The sequence below is a fragment of the Anolis sagrei genome, chromosome 6 (genome assembly GCF_037176765.1).
Source record: "Anolis sagrei isolate rAnoSag1 chromosome 6, rAnoSag1.mat, whole genome shotgun sequence".
In the NCBI taxonomy this organism is placed as follows: Eukaryota; Metazoa; Chordata; class Lepidosauria; order Squamata; family Dactyloidae; genus Anolis; species Anolis sagrei.
This window is the reverse complement of record NC_090026.1, coordinates 50,998,306-51,025,046: the sequence shown is the minus strand read 5'-3', so window position 1 is coordinate 51,025,046 and position 26,741 is coordinate 50,998,306. Positions and strand designations below refer to the sequence as shown.

The 26,741-nt window shown below is 43.2% G+C and overlaps 1 protein-coding gene across 1 annotated transcript in view; it reads left to right on the top strand.

The window, feature by feature from the left end:
- TUBG1 (tubulin gamma 1) overlaps positions 1–26,741 on the top strand; it is a 36,916-nt gene that overhangs the window by 5,866 nt on the left and 4,309 nt on the right. Inside the window, exons 3-8 of the mRNA XM_060781289.2 lie at positions 175–342; positions 1,528–1,596; positions 13,474–13,553; positions 23,090–23,216; positions 23,539–23,625; positions 25,726–25,875. Of these exons, the coding sequence (XP_060637272.1) occupies positions 175–342; positions 1,528–1,596; positions 13,474–13,553; positions 23,090–23,216; positions 23,539–23,625; positions 25,726–25,875 (681 nt within the window). The remainder of the gene's footprint in view (positions 1–174; positions 343–1,527; positions 1,597–13,473; positions 13,554–23,089; positions 23,217–23,538; positions 23,626–25,725; positions 25,876–26,741) is intronic.

Below are 26,741 nucleotides of genomic sequence, written 5' to 3'. Positions count from 1 at the left end.
ACAGTGCCCCCTTGTGGCAGTTGCTACTAAGGAGAACCAAAGATTGGAAACCACTGATCCATGTGGAGTGTATTTCTTTCTGGAGCTATGTAGTCAAATAGTTTGGAAAGACAGAACAATGTCGGAACTACTGTCCTGAAGATTGATCAGAATGTTTGCATTCCTTGTTTACAGGCAGACGATGAGCACTATATCCCGCGAGCTGTTCTCTTGGACTTAGAACCACGGGTGATACATTCCATTCTGAACTCCCCATATGCGAACCTATACAATCCAGAAAATATATACCTGTCTGAGCATGGCGGTGGGGCTGGGAATAACTGGGCCAGTGGATTTTCACAGGTAAGAGACTCAAGAACCAATACGAAATGTGTGCTGTTTTCTTGTAGCTAGATGTAAATACTTTATACTCAACAATTTTATTTCATGCTCTCTATTGGCTGAAGTGACTAAAATAAGCATATCTACTTTCAGAGCAGAGCTTTCCAAACATTTCATGTTGGTGTGACACCTTTAGACATTGCATTATTTCACGACACAGTAATTCAGTTTTACTAGGAAACCGGAGGTTAATCCACCACTTATAAGAGACACAGACATATATATAAATTGGAATAACGACATAGAATCATAGAGTTGGAAGAGACCTCATGGGCCGTCCAGTCCAACCCCCTGCCAAGAAGCAGGAATATTGCATTCAAAGCACCCCTGACAGATGGCCATCCAGCCTCTGTTTAAAAGCTTCCAAAGAGGGAGCCTCCACCACACTCCAGGGCAGAGAGTTCCACTGCTGAACGGCTCTCACAGTCAGGAAGTTCTTCCTCATGTTCGGATGGAATCTCCTTTCTTGTAATTTGAAGCCATTGTTCCGCGTCCTAGTCTCCAGGGAAGCAGAAAACAAGCTTCCTCCCTCCTCCCTGTGACTTCCTCTCGCATATTTATACATGGCTATCATATCTCCTCTCAGCCTTCTTTTCTTCAGGCTAAACATGCCCAGTTCCTTAAGCCGCTCCTCATAGGGCTTGTTCTCCAGACCCTTGATCATTTTAGTCGCCCTCCTCTGGACACATTCCAGCTTGTCAATATCTCTCTTGAATTGTGGTGCCCAGAATTGGACACAATATTCCAGGTGTGGTCTAACCAAGGCAGAACAGAGCATGGGTAGCATTACTTCCCTAGATCTAGACACTGCTCTTCTTGATGCAGGCCAAAATCCCATTGGCTTTTTTTTTTGCCACCACATCACATTGTTGGCTCATGTTTAGCTTGTTGTCCATGTGGAGACACAACATATCTTATGAAAACCTTCCATTTATACTTAAAAAAAATACATGATTTATTCTTTACTTCACACAGACTTGCAAGTTTCTCGTTTAGTTCGTGCAACACATCTATGCTCTACAGCCGAAACACAAATGTGTCATGTCACACAGTTTGGAAAGCTCTGTTCTAGAGCATCACTATACTGAGATTTTACAACTGAAAATAAAACTAATTTTTGATTATTTTTTCTGCTTTGGCTTGCAGGGGGAAAAGATTCATGAAGATATTTTTGACATTATAGACAGAGAAGCTGATGGCAGTGACAGCTTAGAGGTAAGGGAAATGATAAAGACCAAGTGGACATGGAGGCTCAACAATATGTTTCAACTCTGTTATTTCTGTCTTTAATGCCAGAGTCTTCCTGGACTAGGTGCAGGAAGAAATCCTTGCTTTATTGGTGGAATTTGATAATGTCCTTATTGCATATCCAAAGCTATCTTGCTTATAAAAATCTTGAAGGTTTTCTCGTCAATGCTTATTAGAACAGGCAATCAAATCTTCTATATAAATAAAAATGTAATGTTTGTTTGTGGGAATTAACATAACTCAAAAACCACTGGACGAATTAACACCAGATTTGGACATAATACATCTATCAGGCCAACAAGTGACCATCACTCATAAAAACACTGAAAAACACAGCAGAAGAGACTTAAAAAGCCAAAAAAAAAACCACCCCAAAATGCATTACAACGCATGCGCAAAACCACATATATACACAAGCACACATAGCTACACATATACACAAATATATACCCACACATATAAACATATATATACACACAAAACACATATACACGGACTGGGCCACAGCAATGCGTGGCAGGGGATGGCTAGTACTTAAATGTTAACGCTCCATAAGACACAATAATCAGTAGATATTCTATAGCCCTGCTTTCTTTCAGATGCCTGGGGGTAGTATACAAGATTGTTGGGCCCCCACTACTGCCTCTTTTTTCTCAGAACTCTGTTATAGTTTAGGGCAGTGTTTCTCAATCTGGGAGTCGGGACCCCTTGGGGGGTCATGAGGGGGTGCCAGAGGGTTCACCAAAGAGCAGCAGAAAAAACAATATTTTCTATTGGTCATGGGGGTTCTGTGTGGGAAGTTTGCCCAATTCTGTTGTTGGTGGGGTTCAGAATGCTCTTTGATTGTAGGTGAATTATAAATCCCAGCAACTACAACTCCCAGATGTCAAGGTCTATTTTCCCCAAACTCCATCTGTGTTTACATTTGGGCATATGGAGTATTCATGCCAAGTTTGGTCCAGATCCATCATTGTTTGAGTCCACAGTGCTCTCTGGGTGTAGGTAAACTATAGCTCCAAAACTCAAGGTCAATGCCCACAAAACCCTTCCAATATTTTCTGTTTGTCATGGGAGTTCTGTGTGCCAAGTTTGGTTTGATTCCATTGTTCGTGGAATTCAGACTGCTCTTTGATTGTAGGTTAATTAGAAATCCCACGAACTACAACTCTCAAATGACTAAATCAACCCCCCGCCACAACCCCATCAGTATTCAAATCTGGGCGTATCAGGTATTTGTGCCAAATGCGATCCAGCGAATGAAAATCCATCCCACATATCAGATATTTACATTATGATTCATAACGGTAGCAAAACTGCAGTTATGAAGTAGCAACGAAAATAATTTTATGGTTGGGGGTCACCACAACATGAGGAATTGTATTAAGGGGGCATTAGGAAGGTTGAGAACCACTGGTTTAGGGTGACAGGTATGGGTAAAGCAAAATAATCTCCCTAAAATACTAGGCAGATTAAGATTGGAGAACATGTGCCATGGGATTAAAAACTTCCTATGATGTGCAGGGAATGTGTAGGAGGAAATGGAATCCTATGTCCTCTTCTGACCCTTGACCTTAAAAACTACAGGGTTCCTTTTCCAGCATGTCTCTTACTCTGAATGCAGCATTTCTAATACAGATGGAAGTTACACTTCAGCAGATGATTGTAGGTTCTCATTCATGCCTTCTAATAATAGACATGTTCCCAGATTCCCTAGTAAAGCTGAGAAATAGGTCACTCCAAATAATTTGTGTGTCTAGGGAGTCCTGAGGTGCACAAAAGTAATTAAAAGTAAAGCTTTTTTTTTCAAACCTGGAATTACCATCAGTAACTTCTACAAATTTTGGAATATTTGTTTAGATAGTTTATAAAATAAAAATGGAATTTGATTTCAGTTAATTGGAATAGTTGATATAGGTTTAGTGTGGATGTGTAGTCTGCTGATTCTTTTTTTAAATATAATCTTTATTGAAAGTTTTTCTTTTAAGATACAAAATACTGAAGATAGTAATAGCATAGAAAAAAAAAAAACCCCAAAAACAGACAAAGAAAGAAAAAAGAAGAGAGAAATAAGAGGGGGGGGGGAACAAAAAACAGCAGATAAGTAGTTGTTCTGTCACCACTGGGCCTGTAATTAATTGACTTTAAAGACAGGATGTGGAACCTTTGCCCAGCGGGAAGCCAGGGGCCTAAGGAGAAGTTCTCGGAGGTTTCCACCACAAAGAGTCTTCAGATGGCTTGAGAAGTGCAACAAAGTCTTTTATTAATGAACAACCAAACAGGAACTTCTCTTATCTTCAGTAAAGTTAAGCAAATGATTCCAAACTTTTAGGGAACTGGTGAATTCCTAATCTTGCCCACGAAGGACAGCCAACTGACTTCAATAACGTTTTCTTTAAAGGAAAGTCCCCCTTTTTAACTTCTCCCAGGGTGACTGAAATCCAACCCTCACTGATGTGGGCTCCACTACCGGGCTGAACTACTTCTCGAACGCCGAGTGGACCTACCAGCAAGGCAGTGGATGTTCTCCAGCTGGAGTTCTTTAGTCTTTAAGGCTGTTTTCCTGGAAATTCTTAAAGCTGTGGGAATGCTTCCCTGGAGTTCTTAAAGGTTGAAGCTTTTGTACAGGGGAAGTTACACACATCCTATACATAAACTAACTTGGCTGAGACTAACTAACAAAATGGCTCACTTCCCTTCCCAATTACCCTGAGCAAGGGGCAGGACCAAAAACCAAACAATGATGGACAGGTGGCCTGCCCTATGACTGCAGCCAAAAGAAGCCACCTATCTGCAGAGTCCCTGAAACTTAGGACTACAAACAAACATTCAATGCAAAGCAAACAAAATTGGAGCTCCTGGTACAGCTGTACCAGAACAGTAGTTAAAAACCAGGAGAAAGATGGTATACATCTCCTTTGTTGACTTCCTGAGTAGTCTGCTGATTCTGTAGCATTAATTATGTCTCAGCTTATGTAGTCTGAGGATATGGACTGGGTCTTTACAGTGGTAACTACCACCACATGTGTATTAGACCCTTGCCGTTCCTGGCTCTTGAAATCAGCAGAAGTGGAGCTGGCAGAGTGGGTAGAGAGATGATGAATGCTTGGGCACCTTTCCATCTTGCCTGAAAGACACTGTAATGAGGCAATTAACAGCGGAGAAAACCTTACCTGCCATGCTAGAGAATTTCAGGCCATTTCCCAATGCTACTTTCCTCAGTAAGAGTCTAGATTGACTGGTGACCTCCCAGATCCAGGGATTTCTGGATGAAATGGATTATCTCGATTCATTTTAATCTGGCTTCAGGCCTGATTAAGTGACGGAGACAGCTGTGGTCGACTTGGTGGATGACCTTCACAGGGAATTAGGCATAAAGTGTGTCCCCATGGTTCTGCTTGATTTCTCTTTTCTTCTTCCTTCCTGGAGGTGCAAACTCTGGGAATTACCCTATTTTCTGGCATATAAGACGACTTTTAAACCGTGGAAAATCTTATGAAAAGTCGGGAGTTGTCTTATATGCCGGGTATAAAAGAGAAAATAAATAAAATCCAAGTCCCTTAATGGTGCAGCCTGAGGAGGAGGAGGGTGTGGGGAGGAGGAGTGATAGGCCGCATTGCCATGGTGGCCCTGCTGCTTTTCCCGCTCTACTTTCAAGGCCCTTCTCCGCCCCCACCACTCTCCCTGCTCTACTTTGAAGCAACTCCTCCAACGTCGCCATTTCTGGGCAGCTGGGAGAGAGAGGAAGGAAGCGAAGCCATCCGATTGGCTGGCAGAAACTTCCAAAGGCCACCGGACTCACCTAGACACAAGGAAGTGCCTCCAGATTACGACTCCCAGCAGCCCCGAGCAGCGGTGTGCCTTGGACACCGTGCCTTTTGTAATTGTCTTTTATGTGTACTGTACACCGCCATGAGTCGCCCTTATGGGCTGAGAATGGCGGTTAATAAGTGCATCAAATAAATAATAAATAAATAAATAAATAATCTATATCTATATCTATAATAAAGAAGAGTGTTTGTTTGTATCGGACAGAGGAAGGACATAGGGCGGAAGGGGTATGTGGCAGCGTTCTGATTGGCCAGCCTGAAAGTTCCAACATTCGGATTGGCTGCCGCAGTGGTGCTATTTGCATATGGTCTCTGATTGGCCAGCTTCAAGAGGAGCCCCTGGTGGAGAAGAGGGTTCATGGCAGAAACGGGGCATGACAGAAGGAAATTTACATATGGTCTCTGATTGGCCAGCCTCAAATCCAACATTCCAAGATGACAAAGAGAGGAAAAGAAAGGCCGGGGGCTGGGTCAGAACACTCCCAATACAGACTGAAATTGGCACACAGAGCCCCCATCACCCACTCTACAGCCTACTGCAGTTTGGAGGACTATGAACCATGGATGATGGGACTTGCAGTACTACCACTCACATTCTGAGACCGCTGTTAACCTTATCCAATGACTGATCAGGACCACACTTCGCACAGAGACCTCTCATGACCCACTTTACGTCCTGGTGTGGTTTGGCCTGGGATGGACCGTGGATTATGGGACTTGCAGTACCATTGCTCAATTCTTCAGACCACTGCAACCCTCATCCAAATAACCAATAAATACCAAACTTGGCACACTGAGTCTCCATGACGCACTCTACATCCAGGTGCAGTTTGAAGGAGGATGCACCGTGGACGATGGGACTTCCAATAACTGCACTCCCTTCCTAAGACCATTACAACTGCCAACGATGATGGATCAGGACCACAATTTACACAGAGAGCCTGCATAACTCACTCTACATCCTGGTGCGGTTTGGAAGAATTTGACAGTGGATGATGGGACTTGCAGTCACTTCACTCACTTCCTGAGACCACTGAGACCCTCGCCAATGACTCATCAAGACTAAACTTGGCACATGGAGCTTCAATGACCCACTCTACATCCTGGAGCAGTTTGGAGGACGACAGACCATGGATGATGGGACTTCAAGTACCTCCACTCCCCAAGACTGCTGCAAAACTCATCTAATGACCAATCAAGACCAAAGTTGGCACACAGAGCCCCCATGACCCACTCTACATCCTGCTGCAGTTTTGGAGAAGGGTGGACCATGGATGATGGAACTTCCAGTACCTTCACTCACATTCTGAGACCTCTGCAAACCTCATCCAATGACGGATCAAGACCAAACTTGGCACATAGACCTCTCATGACCCACTTTACGTCCTGGTGTTATTTGGAAAATTTTGGAGATGGATGATGGGACTTGCAGTACCTTTGCTCACTTCCTGAGACCACTGAGACCCTCGCCAATGACTAATCAAGACTAAACTTGGCACATGGAGCTCCAATGACCCACTCTACATCCTGGTGCAGTTTGGAGGAGGACAGACCATGGATGATGGGACTTCAAGTACCTCCACTCCCTTCCAAAGATTGCTGCAACCCTCTTCTAATGACCAATCAAGACCACACTTGGCACACAGAGCCCCCATGATCCACTCTACATCCTGCTGCAGTTTGAAAGGGGATGGACTTTGGATGATGGGACTTGCAGTACCTTCACTCACTTACTGACACCACTGCCACCCTCATCTAATGACTGATAAAGACCAAACTTGGCACACAGAGCCCCCATGACCCACTCTATATCCTGCTGCTGTTTGTAGGAGGATGGCCCATGGATGATGGGACTTCAAGTACCTTCACTCACTTCCTGAAAATAATGCAGCCGTTATCCAAAGACCAATAAAGACCAAACTTGGCATACAGAGCCGCCATTACCCACTTTCTCTAATAACCCGGGCAACGCCGGGTCCCCAAGCTAGTATATAATAAAGAAGAGTGTTTGTATCGGACAGAGGAAGGGCGGAAGGGGTATGTGGCAGCGTTCTGATTGGCCAGCCTGAAAGTTCCAACATTCGGATTGGCTGCCGCAGTGGTGCTATTTGCATATGGTCTCTGATTGGCCAGCTTCAATAGGAGCCCCTGGTGGAGAAAAGAGTTCATGGCAGAAACGGGGACATGAGAAGGACATTTGCATATGGTCTCTGATTGGCCAGCCTCAATTCCAAGATTCCGAGATAACTAAGAGAGGAAAGGAAAAGGCCAGAGGGGGCTGGGTCAGAACATTACCAATACAGACCACACTTGGCACACAAAGCCCCCATGACCCACTCGACATCCTATTGCAGTTTGGAGGAGGATGAACCATGGATGATGGGACTTGCAGTACCATCACTCACATTCTGAGACCGCTGTTAACCTCATCCAATGACTGATCAGGACCAAACTTGGCACATAGACCTCTCATGACCCACTTTACGTCCTGGTGTGGTTTGGCCGGGATGGACCATGGATTATGGGACTTGCAGTACCTTTGCTCAATTCTTGAGACCACTGCAACCCTCATCCAATTACCGATAAAGACCAAACTTGGAACACTGAGTCTCCATGACCCACTCTACATCCTGGTGCGGCTTGGAGGAAGATGCACCATGGACGATGGGACTTGCAATACCTGCACTCCCTTCCTAAAACCATTATAACTGCCAACAATGATGGATCACGACCACAGTTTACACAGAGAGCCTGCATAACCCACTCTACATCCTGGTGTACTTTCGAGGAGGACAGACCATGGATGATAGGACTTCAAGTACCTCCACTCTCTTCCCAAAACTGCTGCAACCCTCATCTAATGTCCAAACAAAACCAAACTTGGCAGAGCCCCCATGACCCACTCTACATCCTACTGCGGTTTAGAGTAGGGCATACCATGGATGATGGGACTTGAAGTACCTCTACTCGCTTTCCGAGACTGCTGCGACCCTCAACAATGACTGAACAACACCAAATTTGGCACATAGACCTCTCATGACCCACTTTACACCATGGTGTGGTTTGACTGTGGATCGAGCATGGATTATGGGACTTGCAGTCTCTTCGCTCAATTCCTGAGACCACTGCAACCATCAGCCAATTTCCGATAAGGACCAAACTTGGCACACCGGGTCTCCATGATGCACTCTACATCCTGGTGTGGTTTGGAGGATGATGCACCCTGGACGATGGGACTTACAGTTCCTTCACTCACTTAGTGAAACTACTGAGACCCTCATCCAATGACTGATGAAGACCAAACTTGGCACACAGAACCCCCATGGCCAATTCAACATTCTGGTGAGGTTTGGGGGAGAACAGACTATGGATGATGGGATTTCAAGTACCTCCACTCACTTCCCAAGACTGCTGCAACCCTCATATAATGACCAATCAAGACCAAACTTGGCACACAGAGCCCCCATGAGAGACTCTACATCCTGGTGCTGTTTGGAGGAGGACGGACAATGGATGATGGGACTTGCAGTACCTTCACTCACTTCCTGAAACCACAGTGACATTCATCCAAATACCAGTAAAGACCAAACTTGGCACAGAGAGCCCCCATGGCCAACTCAACATTCTGGTGATGTAGAGTGAGACTATGGATGATGGGACTTGCAGTACCTTAACTCACTTTCTGAGACTGCTGTGACCCTCATCCAATGACTGATCAAGACCAAACTTAGCACACAGAGCCCCCATGACCCTCTCTCCATCCTGGTGCAGTTTGGAGGACGATGGACCACAGACGATGGGACTCACAGTACCTTCACTAACTCCCTGAGACCACTGCGAGCCATATAAATAACTGATCAAGACCAACCTTGATATACAATGCCTTTCTCTAATAACCCGGACAGCGCCGGGTCCCCAAGCTAGTAAATAAATAAATTGGACTTCCCCGCTGAGGCATTCTGGGAGTCGTAGTTCCTGAATCACCGCCATCTTGACCCGCACTGACAAGGTTTGCACTTGGGATTTCTTGTGTCTAGATGGCCATAGAATAGAATTGGATTGGAAGAGGGGTAGTCTTATACGGCAAGTATATCCCAGACTCTATATTTTAACTTGAAAAGTTGGTCTTCTTATACACTAGTTGTTTATTATGCTGGAAAATACAGTACCGTATTTTCCGGTGTGTTAGATAACTTTTTAAGCGTGGAAAATCTTATGAAAAGTCCGAGGTCATCTAGTACGCCGGGTATAAATTAAAATAATAAGTAAAAGAAGAAAAATAAAATCTCCCATAGTGGCACGGCCGCGTTGCCACGGAGACTGGCTGGGGGTGATGGCCCGCTGGGCTTTCCCTGCGGCCCTCACTGCTCTCTGTTCAAGGACCTCCTCCGCCCTTGCTGCTTACCTCCTCCGAAGGCCACTGGGCTTGCCTAGGCCCAAGGAAATGCCTCCGAATGACTCAGCAGCGCTGGGCGGCGGCGTGCCTGGGATGTGCTCCCAGAGGCATTCTGGGAGCAGTAGGAGTCAGGGAACTACTGCTCCCAGAATGCCTCTGGGAGCACATCCCAGGCACACCGCCGACCAGCGTTGCTGGGAGTTGTCTTCCGGAGGCTCTTCCTTGGGCCTAAGATGAGCCCAGTGGCCTTTGGAGGAGGGCCTTGAAAGTAGTGTGGGTAGAGCGGCGGGGGCCATGGGGACAGCCCAGCAGACCATCACCTCCAGCCGGTCTCCATGGAATGCGGCGTCATCTTAAACAGCGAGTATATCCCTAACTCTGTATTTTGTGTTGAAAAGTTGGGGGGTCATCAGTATGCTGATGACACCCAACTGTATGGTTTCTTTCCACTGGATCCAAGGAAGCTGTCTCAGTTCTGAACCAGTGTCCATAATGAACTGAATGAGAGTAAGCAAATTGAAATCTAATCCAGACAAGACAGGGGTCTTCCTTGTCTATAAAAAGTCAGATCACAGAATAGGGATTAATCTTGTGCTTTATGGGAAAGTTATTTCCATTTTAACTTTACATTTGGCCTTCCCACTGTTTTTAATTGCGTGTTGTCTTATTGATAATGTTGTATATTTTATTATTTATGTTTTATTTTAATTGCTTGTACTGTTGTTGTTTTGCTTGTATTGTTGTATTCGGGCTCGGCCTCATGTAAGCCGCACTGAGTCCCTTGGGGAGATGGTAGCGGAGTACAAAAAAAGTATTATTATTATTATTATTATTATTATTATTATTATTATTCTATGCCTGGTTCACAACGAGGGTGTTTTCATGAACTCAGTCCTGACCTTGGGTGCCCAGGTTTCAGCAATGACCAGGAGTGCATTTGCACAATTTGTACTAGTGCATCAGTTGTGCCTGTTCTTTGAGAAGTCAGATCTGCCATGGTAACACATTGAAGACTTCACGGTGTTCTCTGCAACACTGAATGAGAGGGCTTTTTCTCATCCCACCTCCACTAAATGTAAGGACTGCCTCCTGCTCCTCTTCTATGATTCCTATTGTGGGGTCAGTCTAAATGTCTTCAAGATTCAAATGAGGATTTATACTACTTTTATAACAACAGGACACTCCACTTCCATGCTGCCACCACAGACACCATGTCTGAAACCAATTTTTCAGAATGATAGCCATTCTGGAAGCTAAACTTGCATGAAAACACAAATTTCTTGATGGAATTAAAACATAACATAGGAGATTATATATTAAACATCTCTTTTCAAGCAGAGAAATCAAACCTTTTCCAATCACTTGATTCAAATTCCTTTGACTAACTCAAGCTCCTCCCAAATCGCAAACATTCCGCCAATCAGCATCAATGTCAACACTCCATTTTACAGCATTACACAATAAATCAAGCAACATTTTAATATACAAACCCATGATATCACACCCTTATCTTAATTACATCCTGTTTGAACTATTGCAACGTGCTCCATATGGGGTTGCCTTTTGAAACTATTTGGAAACCTCAGCAGGTTCAAAATATTGCAGCACTGGAGAAGGGCCAGTGAGAACTCTTGTTGAAACAGCTTCACTGACTATCACTTTGTTTTTGGGCACAATTCAGGATGCTAGTCATAATCTATAAAGCGTATGTGGCTTGGATTCAGATTACTTCGATTCAGAGTCAGATTACTAATTTTATTTTTTACTGTTGTTGCATGTTTTATTTACATTGTTGTATTACTGGGCTTGGCCTCATGAAAGCCGCCCTGAGTTCCCTTGAAGAGATGGTGGTGGAGTATACATAAAGTTTTATTATTATATAATTATTAGCTGTACCCACCACGCGTTGCTGTGGCAAACCTTCCCTCCCTCTTTCTCTCCTTCCTTCCTTCCCTCTGTTTCTTTTCCTTTCTCTTTCCCTTCTTCTTTCTTCCTTCTCTATCCATTTCTTCCCTCCCTTCCTTTGTTCTTTGATTCCATCCTTCCTTCTCTTTTTCCTTCCTTCCCTCCCCCCTTTCTCTCTTTCGTTCCTTCTCTCTTTCTTTCCTTCCCCCTCTCTTTCCTTCTTTCTTTCACTTTTTTATTTCCTTCTCTCCTTCCTTCCTTCCTTCCTTCCTTCCTTCCTTCCTTCCTTCCTTCCTTCCCCCTTTCTGTGTATATGTGTTTTGTGTATGTATATATGCATATATGTGTGTGTATATATTCGTGTATGTGTGTATATATGTGTGGTTTTGCGCATGCGTTGTAATGTAATTTTGGGGTGGGTTTTTTTGCTGTTTTAAGTCCCTTCCACTGTGTTTTCCAGTGTTTTTATGAGTGATTGTCATTCGTTGGCCTGAGAGGGGTCTTGTGTCCAAATTTGGTGTCAATTCATCCAGTGGTTTTTGAGTTCCGTTAATCCCACAAACGAACGTTATATTTTTATGTATATAGATATTTTCCTATATGGATATACCATGATGTTAAGATCCTCAAGAGAGTGCTTTCTCTAGGTCTCTCCACAATCAGGGATCTGTTTGGTGAGGACACAAGAGAGAGCTTTCTCTGGCCCCTACTACACTGCCATATAATGCAGGTTATCAAAGCAGATAATCCACATTATCTGCTTTGAACTGGATTATATGAATCTACACTGCCATATAATCCAGTTCAAAGCGGATAATCTGGATTTTATATGGCAGTGTAGAAGGGACCTCAGTGACTGCCCTGTTGTTGAATTATCTTCCATTGGGGGCTAGGCCGATCCTATCACTGCTCTCCTTTCACTGGCAAGTAAAACCTGTCTTATTTAAGCGGGAGTTTAATAACTAATTTGCAGGAAGCCTCTTTGTAGCATCTTTCTAATTTGGGTTTTTTTTAAAAAAATCAATTTATGTTGTTTAATGTATGATTTTTAAAATGGTGATATCTATGTTCTAATTTTATTATTCTTTAAGCAAGTTTTTTTATGTGTGAGCTGTTTGGGGTTTCTCACGGGGTGGGGGGGAAAGTATTTAAATGCAGTATATACATAATAGGTGAATTTGAATCATGTGTTTAACCACTTGCCCTTCCTGTTTTTTTGGAAGGAGGGAGAAAAGAGACACCAACAACCAATCTCAAGAATGAGCCATTTGGCTTTATATGACATAAAACAAGAAAGGACAATGGGAAATTTAATCCATGGATATCATAAACATGTCTTTGGAGCTCTGCACAAAAAAATGTTCTCAAATCAAGACGGAATAAACTGCAACATTTGGTTAGGAGTCTTCACTCAACTACAATAACTTGCAAGTTCTGACAGGTTTTGAGGGTTTTTGCTGCCCTTGACTCTTCAGTGGTTTTACCTTTACAGATTTATTTTGTGTTTAAGGCAACACTGAAGAACATGGCTGGGATTTGGATTCTAGGTGTAGCAAGGATTGCAGAAAGAACTGCGTGGCTTTGATGTCCACAACCTCACTGTTGTTCTGGTGGTTATATTTCCATTGAGAGTACTTCCAATAACAAGGATGGCCTCTATGTGTGTGTTTCCCTACATATACGCACACAAATGCTTTCTACTACTCTTTCCTTTAGGGTTTTGTGCTGTGCCATTCCATTGCAGGGGGGACTGGCTCTGGTTTGGGTTCTTACCTTCTGGAGAGATTAAATGACAGGTAAGTGATGGCATGAAAGACTTGTAAATACATGTACTTTTCACACTCTTGGGGAGCATATATAGGTGAAAAAGCCAATCGGTCTAGAATGGTAGCAGACTGTGTAAGACACAGAGCTGACTCAGAGCAAAGGCTACCCCACCCAAACACCAGCTTAGGCAAGCCTTATACATGCTGGAGTTGTGACTTGAAATAGGAAGGAGAAATAATCAGCTCTCAACCCTTAGGCAATGAATGTTCTCTGGTTCCAGTCAAAGCAAATCACATTTATTTTGGATGGGAACTGGTGGTTTGATCATCATTTCCATGCATAATTTCCAAAAATTCTAAGGAGGGATGAAAGAGACATTTGGAGACAATTCAGTTAGTTGAAACATTGACTTGACTAACCCCCTGTTGATACGGCTGTCATCCTCTGGGCTTAGAAATACTGTAATGCACTAGATAAAAACTCCTGGGATCTAGCCAATCAAATTATAAATATATTTGAGAGCCACATTATATCCCCCATTACAAGGTCCACACAATGTAATTTGTTTTTGTTGTGCAGTCTGTGGTTGACCTCTGATTTTCCTCAAATCTTCTCTACATCTTGAAATATTCCCAAATAAAATATCTCATTTTGCTCTTAAGTATTAGAAATGTTTGTTTTCCATTTTATTGACTTTGAACAGTGCACTGTGCTTAACAGGAAGGTTCCTGCCGTTTGACAAATACAGACTTCCAGTGGCAGAGAAGCTAGGATTTGTGAAGCCTTAAAATGTCCACTATAGTCAAGCCCTCTGTCTTAGCATGCTCTTAGGCACTTTTAATATGTAAATCTCATTAGATTCCCTATACACCTATGTGTAAGGTATAACCCATTTGAATTGGTTTTTTTATTCTCAGATTATATAATTAGCATTGTGTGCTTATGTTGTTTTAAAAGTATGTTTGTCCAGTTAATTCAGGCTTCGCATAGTTGGTTGCTTTTTTCCACAACCCAGATATGATTTAATTTCAGTATGTTTAGTTGTAGTAGTAGTAGTAGGAGTAATAATAAATAAATAAATAAATAAATGCCTATAAATATCTGGGCATACTACAGTTGGACAATATCAAGCATGGGCATGTGAAAAATGTGGTCAGCAAAGAATATATCCAGAGTCAGAAAGGTTTTGAAGAGCAAATTAACTGACGAAAATATGATCAAGGCTATCAACACCTGGGCCATCCCCATCATTGGATACACTGCTGGAATTGTGAACTGGACACAAGCAGAGCTGGATGATCTGGACAGAAAAACAAGAAAACTGATGACAATCCACTACGCATTACACCCGCGTTGTGATGTCGACAGACTTTACCTGCCCAGAAAATCAGGAGGCAGGGTGAAACAAACAGTAAAAGAAGAGAAACATGCACTGGCAGATTATTGAAAGGCATTTAAGAACCAATAGTAGTAAACTGCTTCAAGTGCAAAAGACAAAGAGTGAATACCGTAAAAACACAATCCAGAGCAGAAGAGAAAACGGGAAAGAAGGCTCTCCATGGACAGTTCCTGAGAAAAAATTGAGAGCCAAATGGACAAAGAAGAAATATGGCTGTGACTCACAGATGGAACTTTGAAAATGGAGACAAAGGAGGGCCTGATTCTGGCAGGCCAAGAACAAGCCATTAGAACCAATGCCATCAAAGCCAGAATTGAAAAGTTGACGACAGATCCCAAGTGTAGACTCTGCAAGGAAGTAGGTGAAACAATAGATCACATCCTCAGCTGCTGCAAGAAGATCGCACAAACAGACTACAAGCAGAGGCATAACACCATTGCTCAGATGATTCATTGGAACTTGTGCCACAAATACCATCTGCCTGCGACAAAGAACTGGTGGGCTCACAAGACGGAAAAAGTTAGAGAATGAACACGTCAAGCTACTCTGGGACTTCTGATTCAGACAGTTTTGGAGCACTACTTACCTCACGATCGTGTTAAAAAACAAAGTGAGGATTGTCGATGTTGCAATCCCAGGTGACAGCAGGATTGCAGAGAAACAACTGGAAAAGCTGACATGATATGAGGATTTAAAGATCAAACTGCAAAGACTCTGGCACAAATCAGTAAAGGTGATCACAGTGGTGACTGGCACAATGGGTGCAGGGCCTAAAGACTTTGGCCTGCACTTTAACACAATTGACGCTGACAAAATTACCATCTGTCAGCTGCAAAAGGCCACCCTACTTGGATCTGCATCAATTTTTCGCTGATACATCACACAATCCTAGACACTTGGGAAGTGTTCGATGTGTGATCCAATACAAGCAGCATGGTGATCTTGTTTGCTGTGTACTAATCTTGTGCTGTTTCAAATAAATAAATAAATAAATAAATAAATAATCTTCATCTATACCCTGCCCTGCGGTGGCTGACAACATGGATAAATACAATAAAATTACATATAAAATAAAGAATAAACAAAATAATAACACATCAGATCAATATAAGACAATAGAAGACAAAACAAAATAAGCCAAAGCACGAGTAAACAAAAATTAAACAATAATATCATAAAACATTAGTTAAAATCGCAGTCATTCCTATAAGTTAAATAAGAGCTCTATTACCCAAATCTAAGTATATCCATATAAACAGGGTCCTTGTCCACATTAATAGGTGTTGACTAATCATTGTTAAAAGACTGTTTGAACAGCCAGGTCTTCAGATCCCTCCTGAATGTTGTGAGGGTAGTTGCTTGTCTAATCTGTCTTGCAGGGGCATTCCAGAGCGAGGGGGTGGCACTACTAAGAAGGCCCTCTCTCTCGTCCCCACCAGCCTCACTTGCAATGTGGGCTGGACTGAAAGGAAGGCCTCCCCAGCTGATACTAAATCTCAGGTAGGTTCATAAGTGGGGGATGTGGTTGCATAAATACGCAGGACCTGAACCATGCAGAACTTTATAGGTAATAACCTGCACTTTGAATTGGGCCGGAAACAAATAGGCAGCCAATGAAGCTGCTTCAGGAGGGGGGGTCGTATGTTCTCTATAACCTGCCCCCATCAGCAGCCTGGCTGGCGATCTTTGTACTTGTTGAAGCTTCCAAGCCATCTTCAGAGGCAGCCCCATGTAGAGTGTGTTGCAGTAATCCAAACGAGATGTAACTAAGGCATGGGCCACTGTGGCCAGAAAACTCGGTGCTGCGAATTTGCGCAGCACTTTGCAGACAAAGTTGCTCGGAAACGTCTTGAGTTGGACTCCAGTTTAATCACAGTTCCAAGAGAGGTGACCGAAGCATCTGCTTGTCCAGTTGTGTGGGATTCCTTTCGGCTTGTTCGTCCTTAGGACGTGGAGGTGGCCTTTGGGGCAGTGAGGGCGACCACGTCGACTCTGGACCCCTGCCCGTCCTGGCTAATTAAATCGGCCAAGGATGGTTTGATTGATTGGTTTTTGCTGATCATTAATGTATCGCTGGAGCAAGGAATTTTTCCATCTGGACTAAAACAGGCGGTGGTCAGACCACTCCTGAAAAAGACCTCCCTTGACTCCACGGTCTTGAACAACTATAGACCAATCTCAAACCTCCAGTTTTTGGGCAAAGTGTTGGAGCAGGTGGTCGCCTCTCAGCTCCATGGCTTCCTGGATGACATCAACTATCTGGATCAGTCACAGTCTGGCTTCAGATTTGGCCATGGCACCGAGACGGCTTTGGTCGCCTTAGTAGATGACCTCTGTAGGGAGCTGGACAGGGGGAGTGTGATCCTGTTGGTTCTCTTGGACATTTCAGCGGCTTTCAATACCATCGATCATGGTATCCTTCTAGGACGACTCTCCGGGGTGGGCCTTGGAAGCACGGCTTTGTCGTGGCTCTGGTCGTTCCTGGAGGGTTGATCCCAGATGGTGCAGCTGGGTGACACCTGCTCGGACCCCTGGCCTTTGACCTGTGGGGTCCCGAAAGTTTCCATTCTGTCTCCCATGCTTTTTTACATCTACATGAATCGCTGGGAGAGATCATCCAGAGCTTTGGAGTTGGGTGCCATCTCTACGCAGATGATACACAACTCTACTACTCTTTTCCACCTAATTCCAAAGATGCCCATCGGGTGCTGGACGAGTGCGTGACTGCTGTGGCTGTCTGGATGAGGACAAACAAGCTGAAGATTAATCCTGACAAGACAGAGGTCCTCCTGGTAGGTCGTAAACCGGATCGGGGTATAGGGTGGCAACCTGTGTTGGACAGGGTTGCACTCCCCCTGAAGTCACAGGTCCGCAGTTTGGGGTCCTCCTGGATTCATCACTTACGCTTGAGGCTCAGCCGTCGGCGGTGGCCGGGAGGGCCTTTGCACAATAGAGACTCATGCACCAACTGCGACCATACCTCGTGAAGGCGGATCTGGCCAGGGTGGCCCACGCCTTAGTCACCTCTAGACTGGATTACTGTAATGCATTCTACGTGGGGCTGCCCTTGAAAACAGCTCGGAAATTCCAGATGGTCCAACGGGTGGCAGCCAGGTTGTTAACCGGGGCTCCTTACAGGGAGCGGTCAACCCTCCTGTTTAAGGAGCTCCACTGGCTGCCATTCATTTTCCGGACCCAATTCAAGGTGCAGGTTCTCACCTACAAAGCCCTGAACGGTTTGGGACCCGCCTACCTGCGTGACCGCATCTCTTTATACAAACCCACACGATCTCTTCGATCATCTGGAGAGGCCCTGCTCATACTCCCACCTGCATCGCAAGCGCGTTTGGTGGGGACGAGAGAGAGGGCCTTTTCAGTGGTGGTCCCTCGACTCTGGAACTCACTCCCTAAGGACATCAGGCATGCCCCAACTTTGGCAGTCTTTAGGAGGAGCTTGAAGACGTGGTTGTTCCAGTGTGCCTTCCCAGAATAATGATCCTATAGCACTTTGTCCTCCAAAACAATTTATATTGTTTTAGGTCTGCTTGTATGTTTCCACAAACCGCCCATCACTTTTTCGCCCATGTCCAGCATTATTTTTAATTTTAACTACATTTGGCCTACCCATCGATTTTAAAGTGTGTGGTCCTATTGATAATGCTTATGTTATTGTTTTATTGTTTTGTTGTTTTTAAGTTGCTTGTATTGTTGTTATTACTTGTATTTTGGGCTCGGCCTCATGTAAGCCGCACTGAGTCCCCTGGGGAGATGGTAGCGGGGTATAAATAAAGTGTTGTTATTATTATTATTATTATTATTATTATTATTATTATGCGTAGTAGTGACAGTTGTGCTAACAACTGAGTTGAAGTGTTTCCCAACACCGATATACGAGGGATATCCGGAAAGTAAGGTTACAAGATTTTTTAAAAAATATGAAGAATGAATATATTGTAATAAATCTTACATGGTTCATAGGATAGGCTTTACATTACTTTCCGACATATTCAGCATTCAGTTCAATACATGTTGTCATCCATGGGATTTGTTAAAAAATGCAATACAACTGTTTGGTCTGCTCCTGACACGATAAATAAATATCCATGGGATGAGTTTTTTATGCCTGTGTCATAGAAGTCTCCCACAGAGGATGCAGCAGCAACAGAGCTGGAACTGGGGGTGGAGGCAAGGCCAAGGCTACCTCTTGGCTGGAGGGGCTCCCCGAGCTACCAGGCCCCCCTATGACCGAGTGTACCTAGCACAACATTCTGCCGCTAGAGCGAAGAGGAGAAGGAAGGAAACAGAGAGGAACTGCTACTTTAGGGACCTGCCGCCGAGCAGCTTCTGCCACTGCCTCCTCCTCTTCTTTCCTCCTCCTCCTCCCCTGGTGGCATCCTCAAGTGGGGTCTGCCTTGCTTTCGACGTTCACCTCCCAGCTTCATGGACTCTTATAGAGAGAGAGAGAGAGAGAGAGAGAAATGAGTTGTTGAATGAAATCAAAAGGCCAGGGTAAACTCATGGAAAGTCTAAATCTTTTTTTTTTTTAGCTCAGACATTTTTAATTAGTTATTCTTTGTAATTATCAATTAATTTTAGAACCAACAATGCAGTTGTGCACATTTTTCATCTTACCCTAATCCATCTCACTTCAATGTTTTAAACAAAACCAACACTCCTAGAGGCATGCTTGTCTAATACGTCTTACAAAACTTTGGTGTATAGACTATTGGAGCCTTATTTTTAATATAGATATTTTTATCATTTTAATCTAAACAGTGGGATTAAAGACTGACTACTCTGGTTGCCAGATGTTCAAGCTGGGTTTAGAAAAGGCAGAGGAACGAGAGACCAGATTGCCAATATCCGCTGGATAATGGAGAAAGGCAGGGAGTTTCAGAAAAACATCTACTTCTGCTTCATTGACTATTCTAAAGCCTTTGACTGTGTGGATCATAATAAATTGTGGCAAGTTCTTGGTGGTATGGGGATATCAAGTCACCTTGTCTCTCTCCTGAGGAATCTGTACAAGGACCAAGTAGCAACAGTCAGAACTGACCACGGAACAACAGACTGGTTCAAGATTGGGAAAGGCGTACGGCAAGGCTGCATCCTCTCACCCAACCTTTTTAACTTGTATGCAGAACACATCATGCGATGTGCGGGGCTGGATGAATGCAAAGCTGGGGTGAAAATTGCTGGAAGAAACATTAACAACCTCAGATATGCAGATGACACCACCCTGATGGCCGAAAGCGAGGAGGAGCTGAGGAGCCTTCTAATCAAGGTGAAAGAAGAAAGCGCAAAAGCCGGGTTGCAGCTAAACGTCAAAAAAACCAAGATTATGGCAACAAGAATGATTGACAACTGGAAAATAGAGGGAGAAACCGTGGAGGCCGTGACAGACTTTGTATTTCTAGGTGCAAAGATTACTGCAGATGCAGACTGTAGCCAGGAAATCAGAAGACGCTTACTTCTTGGGAGGAGAGCAATGTCCAGTCTCGATAAAAGAGTGAAGAGTAGAGACATCAGACTGGCAACAAAGATCCGCCTAGTCAAAGCCATGGTATTCCCTGTAGTCACCTACGGATGTGAGAGCTGGACCTTAGGGAAGGCTGAGCGAAGGAAGATCGATGCTTTTGAGCTGTGGTGTTGGAGGAAAGTGCTGAGAGTGCCTTGGACTGCGAGAAGATCCAACCAGTCCATCCTCCAGGAAATAAAGCCCGACTGCTCACTGGAGGGAAAGATACTAGAGACAAAGTTGAAGTACTTTGGCCACATCATGAGGAGACAGCAAAGCTTAGAGAAGACAGTTATGCTGGGGAAAGTGGAAGGCAAAAGGAAGAGGGGCCGACCAAGGGCAAGATGGATGGATGGCATCCTTGAAGTGACTGGACTGACCTTGAGGGAGCTGGGGGTGGTAACGGCCGACAGGGAGCTCTGGCGTAGGCTGGTCCATGAGGTCACGAAGAGTCGGAGACGACTGAACGAATGAACAACAACACTCTGGTTTATCCCAAAGCTGTTTTATGTTTGTTTTAGATTTCAGGTTGGTCTCAATCCTCCTCAGAAGGTTTTAAATTATTACTATAAACTGCTTACAAAACTTCAATTCTTGGGCAATATATAGAAGGAACGCTCCTCCCTTTTGACTTGATGTCGTAGCTCATCTCATGAGGACAGCTATGGTAATTTCATCTAAAGCCTATTTCGGATGGGAGACATCAGTGTGTTATATAATGAAGAAAATTCAGCCTAGCCCGAACTAGGCCTATCATATTACTGCAGCTGGTCATTTCAGATCTGCATGGTCCCTTCTGAACGAGAATGTAACACTGAACTTACCTTAAACTTATAGAGGGGATCCAGATCCTCTTTGGCTGGTGTCTTCATCTTCTTGATGAACTCTGTATTTGTTACTTTTGAAACCTTGGAGATATTCTTTTAGTCATCTCATTTTTTCCTAGGTTTATCATAAAATTTCAAAACAGGCCTATCTATTATTATTTGATACACAGCAAGCAAGATTAGTACACAGCAAACAAGATCATTTTGCTGGCTTTTGTATTCGACCACACGTCGGGCACTTCCCAAGTGTTTAGGACTGGTGATGTACCAGCAAATAATGTGTGCAGGTCGGAGTTGGGTGGCCTTTTTGCAGCTGACAGATGTTAATTTTGTCAGCGCCGATTGTTTTTAAATGCAGGCCAAGGTGTTTGGGCACTGCACCCATTGTGCCAGTCACCACTGGGACCACATTTACTGGCTTGTGCCAGAGTCTTTGCAATTCTATCTTTAAATCCTCATATCATAAGCTTTTCCAGTTGCTTCTTGTCAATTCTGCTGTCATCTGGGATTGCAAGATCTGTTGCACTCCAGGATAGGAAAAGCCCTCTGACTTTAAACAACACACCGTTGGATGGAAAACAATCCTTTTATTGAAGATAATTAAAAAGCAGTAAGGTAAAAAAGCACTTTAAAGAAATAGGTAAATCCAATTAGGTAGAAAGATAAGCAGGAACAAAGTAGTCCAGAGTAATAGTCCAGCAAAGTCCATAAAAACAAAGTCAAAACTTCCCCAAAATAATACAAGAAATCAGGAAACACGAATCCAAGGCATGAATATAAAAGCATAGATTCCAAGAATCAAAACCATGAAACAAAGGCACTTAAACATGAATTATCCAAGCAAAGCTTCCATGAACAAGGACGAGATCTTGACTTGATTCAAAACGATGCTCCATCTGACTACATATTCTACACTTGGGACTTTTATCTCCTCGTTAGCTGTGTCTCTAGCACTCAGAAATTTGTTTCACTTTAGCTGAGAATTTCTTATCTTTTTCTCTCAGAGCCTGGCAGAACCCCGAAGCCACTGTTCAGCTCTCCTGTTTTTTACTGATCTCCTCCTGTCTATTTATTTGCTCATTAATTTCTGCAGCTGGGCCAGGTGCCGAGCTATTTTCATGTTCCCTATCATGGGAACTCTGGTAACAATTCAGAAAGCACACCATCATCCCCCACACCCTCAGGGATGTTCTCATGGGAAACTACACCTTGAACAGGGATATCCTGGTCATTCTCTGCATCAACATCACTGGCCAAACCATTGCCCTCTTGAAACTCATCTTGCAACTCATTGACATCACTCCCCACATCCAAAGCACCCTGATCCTGAAACACAATCACAGGCTGAGCTCCAATAACATTGAAAGTGTTTTTTCCATAATCGTGAGGTCAGGAGTATTGTGCTTCAAAAATCTTGTCAGTCTGAATTTGGAAGTTCCAAAGTCATTTAATGTGTTCATTTTCCGTAACCTTTTCAGGCTTGTGAACCCACCAGTTCTTTGTCACAGGCAGATGGTATTTGTGGCACAAGTGCCAATGGATCATATATTAATTAATTAATTAATTAATTACTACTATCTTTATACCCCACCTTTCTCCCCGTGGGAACTCAAGGCAACTAACAGTCCTACACTACACAAGTTTAAAAATTGTAATATATTTTTACAAAAGGGTGGTTTAACCTCTGGTTTGCTAGTAAAACTGAATTACTGTGTCGCAAAATGATGCATGTTGAAAAAGCTCTACCATACAGCATCCTAGTATTTGGGCATGGTACATATTTTTCTCTACTGAGTCACTGACAGCCTCACTCCTCAACAGGTATCCTAAGAAACTGGTACAGACATATTCAGTCTTCCCCAACCAGGATGAAATGAGTGATGTAGTAGTGCAGCCATACAACTCTCTCTTGACGCTCAAGCGGCTGACACAGAATGCTGATTGTGTGGTAAGGCATGATTGTGGAAGGATTTTTTTTCCCCACCAGTATTAAAGTAAAAGAGCATAATATACCATGTGTTAAAACCTGATTCAATGGAACTATAGATTGGTATGTAGGAAGTTTACTTTGCATGGTCCCATTGTTGTGTGCTGTGTCGTCCCCGTCCCCCCAAACACACACACAGTTAGTATTAAAAAGACTTGAGTAATATGTAGAAAATAAATAGGAGAGTGGCTTTGAATGAATGCAACCTGTATCTAGTGTACATATCTTAACAAGTGAGAGATTCCATCCATGCACACTCATCCTACACTGTCTCTTTTCACAGGTAGTTCTAGACAACACAGCTCTGAACCGCATTGCTACTGACAGGCTGCACATCCAGAATCCAACCTTTTCTCAAATCAACCAGCTGGTAAATGGGTATGAATGTGATACTGAGAAGATGCTTTCCTGAGTTTGACCAATGCAGGCATGATTATCTTGAGAGACTACTGTATTTTCCGGTGTATTAGATGACTTTTTAACCCTGGAAAATCATATGAAAAGTCGGGGGTTGTCTGATATGCCGGGTATAAAATAAAAATATTAAGAATAAAAGAAAATAATAAAATCCAAGTCCCTTAACAGCGCAGTCTTAGGAGGGGGGGGGGGGAGCGACAGGCCGCATTGCCAGAGGTGATAGTCTGCTCGGCTGTCTCCACTGCCCTCGCCGCTCTACTTTCAAGGCCCTCCTCCACCCCCACCACTCTTCCTCTGAAGGCCACTAGGCTTCAATGCCCAGTACTCTTCAATGCCTTCCTCTCTCCAGCCTGGATTTATTTAATATTAAAGTAATGTTTGATTGGAGACCAGTCTGTCTTTTCAATTACTGTGCTCTGTTTGGCTTTCAGGAGTTGTGTTAAATTGTCCATATTCGTGATGTCAAGTCTCTTGAGTATCTACTTTTCTAGTGTTGGCGTCTCTTTAGACTTCCACTTTCTCTCAAAAACTAGTCTCGCAGCCGTAACCATATGGGAAAATAACATATCCTTGTTCTTTTCTATTTCAAAATATATTCTTCCCAAAAGGTAGTACTCCGGTTTCATTTCCATTTTTAAATCTAGTATCTTCTTTGATATTTCGTGTACCACTTTCCAGAATTTTTGGTCTTCTCACATGTCCACCATAGATGGAAGAATGTCCCAACCTTTATTTGGCATTTCTAACATTTGTCGGGTACATTTTTGAAACATTTCGCCAATTTACTAGGTGTGATGTACCATGTGTACATCATTTTGATCCAGTTTTCGCATAAATCGTAGGAATTTATATATCTTAAATTAAAAAAAAATATTTTGGGATTCTTAGATAGAATGATAAGGAGGTTTTAAAACTTTCTTGCGTCTCCCCTGCCCCTTATTCATATTTAGCCTCTGATAGCCCAATGAAGAGTTCTAGAGAAGTTGAAAACTCGTGCATTTCATGGAATTTATAATGGTCCTAATAAAGTAAAATCAGGAAGAAAGTAAAATCGTGGCTATGGGACCAGGCTTTCGGTCAGCAGATGTAAATTAGCACTTTAGTGGAAATGGATTGCAAAGGCGATTTACATGAGGATAAAATTCTATTTGGTAACAAATGTTTTTATATTGTTTAATTAATGGCTTATGTATTTATGTATTTTAATGGTTTGATGGTTTGTCTGCCAATCAGTTTTCGAGCACAATTCAAAGTGCTGGTGTTGACCTATAAAGCCCTAAATGACTCCAGCCCAATTTACCTGTCCGAATGGATTCTCCCCTATGAACCATCAAGGTTATTAAGATCTTCTGGAGGGGCCCTGCTTTCAGTCCCTCCTCTTTCGCAATCGTGATTGGTGGGGACGAGGGACAGGGCCTTCTCGGTGGTGGCCCCTTGGCTCTGGAACTCCCTCCCGATGGAGATTAGATCTGCCCCCTCCCTCCTCACTTTTAGAAAGCTGGTAAAACCATGGCTTTCGAATACTGCATTTGCAGAATGATGACTGAGTCAATAACTGCTGACCACACGGGTGGATGCCGATGAATGTATGATTTATTCTGACAAACTGACCTTTTGTAAGTTGTATAATTGTATTTTAATGTATTTTTGTACTATTGTATTATGATGTTTACTGTGGTTTATCTTATTGTATTTTAATCCTATGCTGTTAGCCGTCCTGAGTCCCTCTTCGGAGGTCGAGAAGACTGGGTTATAAAAGCTCAAAATAAATAAAATAAATAAATTTGTTTAATGGTTATTGTATTAATTCTTCATGTAACGGCATCGAATTGCTGCCTATGTAAGCCGTCCTGAGTCCCCCTTTCGGGGTAGAGAAGACGGGATATAAATACCAGAAATAATTAATAATAAATAATAAATAAAGGTATTTTCATTCTATGGATCTTGGGGTTTTGTTTTTAGATCAAGTTGGTTATGGAAAGTATAGTTGTTGTTTCTGATTTCTGAGCTTGGTGTGAATCTTGGCATATTTTTATCATTATTTCCTTCCTAGGTCTCCACCATCATGTCTGCCAGTACCACGACATTGCGCTACCCAGGCTACATGAATAATGACTTGATTGGATTGATTGCCTCCCTTATCCCCACGCCACGGTTGCACTTCCTTATCACAGGCTACACACCGCTCACCACCGACCAGGCTGTAAGTACTTTCCCTCTCTCTGCCCCTAAGCCATGCTCTGGACATTTATGGGCATCGTTGCTGGCCCTCTGCCGTTTACGCCTTTCTGGAGATAGATATATATGCAGATTATTTGAGAATGAGCAATTGGTCTCTTGTCCTCTAGTTTAATTGGAATCCATGGCACCTCATAGCAACATGTGTGATCAGTGGCCAAGATACTACTTAATGACAAAGCGTAAAGTTCCACCAGTGTAGTTTTACAGGAATTTTGAGAGACCAACACCATTAATTGGGTCACAAGGCAATTCGTGACTGGCAATTACAACTATGCTCAGGGCTATTCAGTGGCCATTCTGCAGCTGGAGGAACACTGATGTGCAAAGAGGTATTTTATCCTCCCCTGCAAGGAATATTCCTTATCTGTGTCTTTTTTCATCCCTTTCCACAAGCAGCAGGGCAGGCTGAAGTTGCAAAGGCTCAGAATTCAGAAGAGGGTATCAGATGCATGGTGTGCATGTGTGAAACTTTGTGTGCTTACCTTCTTTCAGATCATCTGCCTCTTAATTTTTGTATTAGTGATATTTGCTTCTGGGTGTTTTTTTTATTTCTCTCTATCAGTCGTAGTTCATCTTTAGAGATCCCAGAATGGCCCAAGAAAGTTGGAACCCTGTTTTAGAAAAAGAGATGTTGTGTGAGTGGTGTGTGTATATTTCCTTCTACCTGCCTTGGAAGGCTGCAACATTTTCCTTCTGAATATCACTATATCCTTGGATGCTTCTTGGTTGTAATGCAGCAGAACAACCTCTTGGAGAGACTCCATTGAAATGGTCATTTCTTCCTCGTGTTGTTTGTGAAATGTGTACAGACGGGTTTCCCCTGCGCAT